The sequence below is a fragment of the Mesocricetus auratus genome, unplaced genomic scaffold, assembly GCF_017639785.1.
Source record: "Mesocricetus auratus isolate SY011 unplaced genomic scaffold, BCM_Maur_2.0 Super-Scaffold_100014, whole genome shotgun sequence".
NCBI classification, from domain to species: Eukaryota; Metazoa; Chordata; class Mammalia; order Rodentia; family Cricetidae; genus Mesocricetus; species Mesocricetus auratus.
The window spans coordinates 22,911,837-22,913,162 of NW_024429197.1; the positions used below are offsets into that span (position 1 = coordinate 22,911,837).

Sequence of the window (1,326 nt, forward strand, 5' to 3'; positions counted from 1 at the left end):
GTTTATCTTTTGCTGAGTGTGTTCTTATATTGTCTCTTTCCTTTCACTTCTTCCAGTGGGTGTAAAAAGAGCCTCTTCCTTTCCTGGTGGGTAGGCAACCAGGTTTCACTCTTGGTGGGTGCAAGCAAATCCAATACTCTCTGGCCTCTGCTCTCTGGCCTCTGCTCTCTGCACTGAATGTGGGCGGGAGGAGAGCAGCTCTCTCTGCAGGCTCCTGGCCTCTTGGTCAAGTGGTCCTCAGGGGGCGAGTCGGCCTGGGGATAGGAGGAGATCCGAGAGAGGGTGACCGGGAGGAATTCGGGTCTAAAATGGGGACCCAGAGCTTACCTCTGCCCTCTGCCCTGAGTGTGGGCAGAAGTGGACCATTTGAAAGTGATTCTCATACAGCCTGCACCATGTGGATGATTCCAAGGCAGAACCAAAGCTGGGTTTCTGAGTTTATCCTGCTTGGCTTCTCCAGAGACCCCACAACCAACAGCTTCCTCTTCACTGTGTTCTTTCTCATCTACCTGAGCTCAGTCATGGGCAATGGGCTCATCATCATTCTCGTCTGCATAGACACACAGCTGCACACACCCATGCACTTTTTCCTCTGCATCCTACCCCTGTTATATATGGACTATGTCACAACCACAATGCCCCAGATGTTGGTGCATCTTCTTGCTAAATCCCAGAGAATCTCCTTTTCTGACTGCTGGCTTCAAATGTATGTATTTGGTGCATTGGCCTTCACTGAGTGTATCCTCTTTGTCGTTATGGCTTATGACAGGTATGTGGCCAATTGCTTCTCACTTCATTATACAGTCATCCTTAAATGGACACTGTGCCTATGGTTGGCAGCTGAGTCCTGGGTCTGTGATTTCCCCTCTGCTTTGTTACATACTTTCTTCACCATGAGTCTGCCATATTGTGGGCCCAACAAGGTCAACCACTACTTTTGTGAAGGCCCTGCAGTGCGTAGCCTGGCTTGCATGGATACCCACCTCATTGAAATGGTTGACATTGTCTTGAGTGTTTTTTGTCATTCTTACTCCAATTTCTCTCATAGTGGCCTCCTATGTTCACATTGACAAGGCAATTCTGAAGATCAAGTCCACCCAGGCCTGCCGTAAGGCTTTCTCTACCTGTGCCTCACACTTGATTGTGGTCTCATTCTTCTATGGTCCTGGCACTTACATCTACATGAGGCCCAACTCCAGATACTCCCCTTCACTTTTTTACAATGTCTTCACAACCTTGCTCAACCCTGTGGTCTACAGTCTGCGGAACAAAGACAACAAGAGGGCATTTCTCAAGGTCATATGGTATGGTAGGCTGGACTGCTGA

At 48.8% G+C, this 1,326-nt stretch overlaps 1 protein-coding gene across 1 annotated transcript; it reads left to right on the plus strand.

The window, feature by feature from the left end:
- The first annotated feature begins 395 nt into the window (after nt 1-395).
- LOC101841221 (olfactory receptor 2A12-like) lies at nt 396-1,326 on the plus strand. Its single transcript, XM_013123391.1, is given in 2 exon segments — nt 396-1,016; nt 1,018-1,326. Coding segments are annotated over 2 exon segments (930 nt in total).